Raw genomic sequence first — 3,533 nt, forward strand, 5'->3', positions numbered from 1 at the left:
AGAGAGAGAGAGAGAGAGAGAGAGAGAGAGAGAGAACTTTTCCAATGCGAAAACGTTTCGCACCTTTTACTGTGCGAAATCACCCAGAGCCGTTCGATGTGGTTGAACGGCTGAAAGAAACCCATTCAAAAAGTGACCCCATCAACATCTCGTGACCTCTGTTCAGATTCCCAGACCCTGCTCATTCCGACCCCAGAGCCCTCTCTCTCCCCAGACGAATCCTCCGACCCCCAAAGCCTCCTCCGACCCCCAGAGCCCTCTCCTCCCTTCTCGCCGTCGAGCCCAGAACCCACGCCCTCTCCTCTCTCTCCCCAGACGAATCCTCCGACCCCCAGAGCCTCCTCCGACCCCCAGAGCCCTCTCCTCCCTTCTCGCCGTCAAGCCCAGAACCCACGCCCTCTCTCCGTCGAGCTCCGCAGAACCCACACCCTCTCGCCGTCGAGCAGCGCTGACGCCCTCTCGCCGTCGAGCTCCGCAGAACCCAAACCCTCTTCCTTGAATCAGGTTCGTTTTCATCTTCTTGCTTGATTTAGGGCTTTTGCCACCGTTGGTGTTCTTCTTGTTAGAATATGCGTATAAGCTCAGGGTCACCGTTGGTGTTCTTCTTGATTTAGGCTTTTTAGTTTTGATTTTGATTTATAGACAGATTTCATTTTGTTGAAGACAGAATTCATATGATCCCATTTATTTGAACCAAACATAAATTGTATCCAGACGGAATTGTTTGTGGAGGTTGGATCTGTAACATAAATTCAGCTCCTTCTTCTATTTTTGGTTAACTATTTTTCGTTTGCAGTGTTTGCTTGCAGACGGAATTGTTTGTGGAGGTTGGATCTGATGATCATTTTTAAGTTATCAGGGTTCTTCTACATCCAGCACATTTAACACCAATCCATTGTCACCGCGTTCAGCTTCTCGTGATTCAGTTGAAAGTAATTCTTCAGTACCTGATCCTGCTGATTGGGATCCTGATTACAGGTACTGTTTAAGTTCAATCTGATAATTGCCATTAATTTGATCTTAGACTTGCAATTCTGCTCAACAGTAGTTATTATTGCATCTATATGGAAGTAATGGGTAAATCCTTTTTCTTTTTCCTTTTTCAAGTATGAAATGTATGCATTATTAACATATGTAAGGGTTCTGTCCAACACGTTATGCAATTCTGCTCAACACGTTATGCCACTCATTACGCCTTTAGAATTGCAAATAAACCTTCTAATGCTGAATGATCATCAGAGATTTGTGAAGGACAGAGACGTGGAGGGCACTGGCGGCGTACACTTAACATACCTGCTGATATCAAACTTAAATGTAGACCTGGCTATAACTTCATATGGATGCACATATTCTAATTTGCTCTTTAATATGATTGTCTGGTTAAACTTTTGGTTAAACTTTTGTATCTGTAGCCGTGGATCATGGAGTCATCTTCAAGCAATCGTCGTGCACTGTTGTGCCATTGTGGAAGGATGGCTGTACTCTCCAGATCTGGAACTAAGAGGAACCCCGGTCGATTGTTTTTGGGATGCGCGAATTGGAGAGAGAGTAATTGTGGATTCTTCAAATGGGTGTCTGATGAAGAGGAGTTTGAAGGTTCAAAGGCAGAGCTTGTTCAGACGAATCAGTCGAGCGTGACGCCACAAGTTTCAAGAACCGTGTCAAGTGGGGAAGTGTGGGAAAGGAGAAAGCTTTCCCTTGATATTATGGATTTGTTGAAGCTTGTTGTATTTGCTTTTTTATTTGGTATTTTTTTCGGATTTGTATTTTGTATTTTTATTGGATTTCTACTAAGTAGGGTGTAAGAATGTATTATTGGAGCATATATAAGTGATGAGAGCAATTTCAATTGCTCAAGGTTTAACAAAGTTATCAGTCAACAGAAGGGTCCAAACTTTCTACTTTTATTCTTTCTGGCTTACTTGATGCACATGCTAAATCTTAATTCTTTAGCTGCAGATATTTACAAAAGCAAAAGGACACAAACTATCAGATAAGATTTCCTGGATACAGATCCACATAATAATTAGAAGAATGTTCACGGTTGATACACGGTGCAAATTAACTATCCAGCAGCTATTAACTATCCAGCAGCATAACTATAACATGCATAACTATAACTTTTGAAATGAGATAGTTCATGATAGCAGATATAGTTCAAACAAATTAACTATCCAGCAGATATAGTTCAAACATAATGTTCACGGTTGATACACGGTGCACATAAGATTGCGAGTGACTAAATGTGCATGCATGTGAGAGGAATAATACAACAAGTGCAGAGTGCAAAGAAGAAAATGGCCCTACACGGTTAATACTGAATAAATAGTAGTGCTTGATATGCAGATGTGCAGATGTTTGTGACTTACACCACCATCCATAACATAGTCAACAAACAGAAGCAGATATGCAGATGTTTGTCAAAAGATTTACAAACGTTCTACTTATAATACTGAATAAATAGTAGTGCTTGATCACCTACACGGTTAACCTACTGGCCTAAGAACAATAATATACAAAAGTATACTATACCATTGACAAACATAGTAACATATGACAATTTTTCCCATAGTATACTATACCATAACTATCCAACCTTTCATCACAAAGTCAGCAACAGAACCACCAAAAGATGAAAATAAGCAACAATAAAATGGAACATCATTCACTATCCAACCTTGATCAATACAGAGAAAATAAGCAATAGTGTCTCAATCTTTCATCACAAAGTCCGCAACAGAACCACCAAAAGATGAAAATAAGCAATAGTGTCTCAATCACTTGGGGTACCACACAAATAGATAACCAAAGATACAAAACTAAACCCATTGGTGCTCTGCCTTCATCAACCCCTTCTCACCAATAGTGATGTGATTTGCTTTGCCAACCCTTGATTAAACTTCACGCAATAGTGAGAACTTCATCTGTATTACAAAAATTAAAAAAATTAAAAAACAAATTGCTTCATCACATTAAAAAATCACATTATATAATACAAATGGCAATGTACAAGTTATTCCGTATGTATTAACCATTACCTTCCTCAAATGAATCTTCTAAATCATCCGTGGCTTCATCAATGTTATCTTGTTCCATTGAATCACTATAAAAAAAATTGATTATAGCAAAACATATTAAAGATCATCGCACCAACTTAAAAAAAGTTTAAAGAAATAATAACTTTAGTATTACTAAAACAAATGATATACTACCTTGACAACTTTAGAGGGCAATTTCTGCTATCATGATTTTGTCCTCGCTTTCCACACAATTTGCATTTCCTAGGCCGGCATCTACGGATCTCTCTCGATGGCTTTAACCTCTTCACTTTAGGCCTTCCTTTTGTTCTTGCTTGACTTGGTTCATGAACTATATCTTGAGAACACTCCTCATCAACATCTTGTCCAATTTCTTCATCATTGATGAGTTTCAAACGTTGCACCTTATTAATAGCATCCATCATAATTTCACGCATTAATTCATATGCATCATTAGAAGATAGCCCCTCTTCGACCATTTCATTAGCTAAGCAA

General features: G+C 39.2%; 1 protein-coding gene across 1 annotated transcript; it reads right to left on the minus strand.

Annotated features, from left to right (window-relative positions):
• On the minus strand, positions 2,889–3,488 carry LOC109829609. The gene is made up of 3 exons (XM_020396670.1): positions 3,213–3,488; positions 3,039–3,103; positions 2,889–2,924 (listed from the first exon to the last, which is right to left on the minus strand). The coding sequence occupies exons 1-3, from the start codon at positions 3,473–3,475 to the stop codon at positions 2,902–2,904; spliced, it is 351 nt and encodes a 116-aa protein (XP_020252259.1). The 5' UTR covers positions 3,476–3,488; the 3' UTR covers positions 2,889–2,901.

This window comes from Asparagus officinalis, chromosome 2 (assembly GCF_001876935.1).
Source record: "Asparagus officinalis chromosome 2, Aspof.V1, whole genome shotgun sequence".
NCBI lineage: Eukaryota > Viridiplantae > Streptophyta > Magnoliopsida > Asparagales > Asparagaceae > Asparagus > Asparagus officinalis.

Excerpts from the sequence above, each read along its gene's own strand:
- LOC109829609 (XM_020396670.1), bottom strand. The coding sequence starts at position 3,475 with ATGCGTGAAATTATGATGGATGCTATTAATAAGGTGCAACGTTTGAAA. Across the intron at positions 3,104-3,212 it reads TGCCCTCTAAAGTTGTCAAG|TGATTCAATGGAACAAGATA; the intron begins GTAGTATATCAT and ends TTTTTTTTATAG. Across the intron at positions 2,925-3,038 it reads AGAAGATTCATTTGAGGAAG|ATGAAGTTCTCACTATTGCG; the intron begins GTAATGGTTAAT and ends TTTGTAATACAG.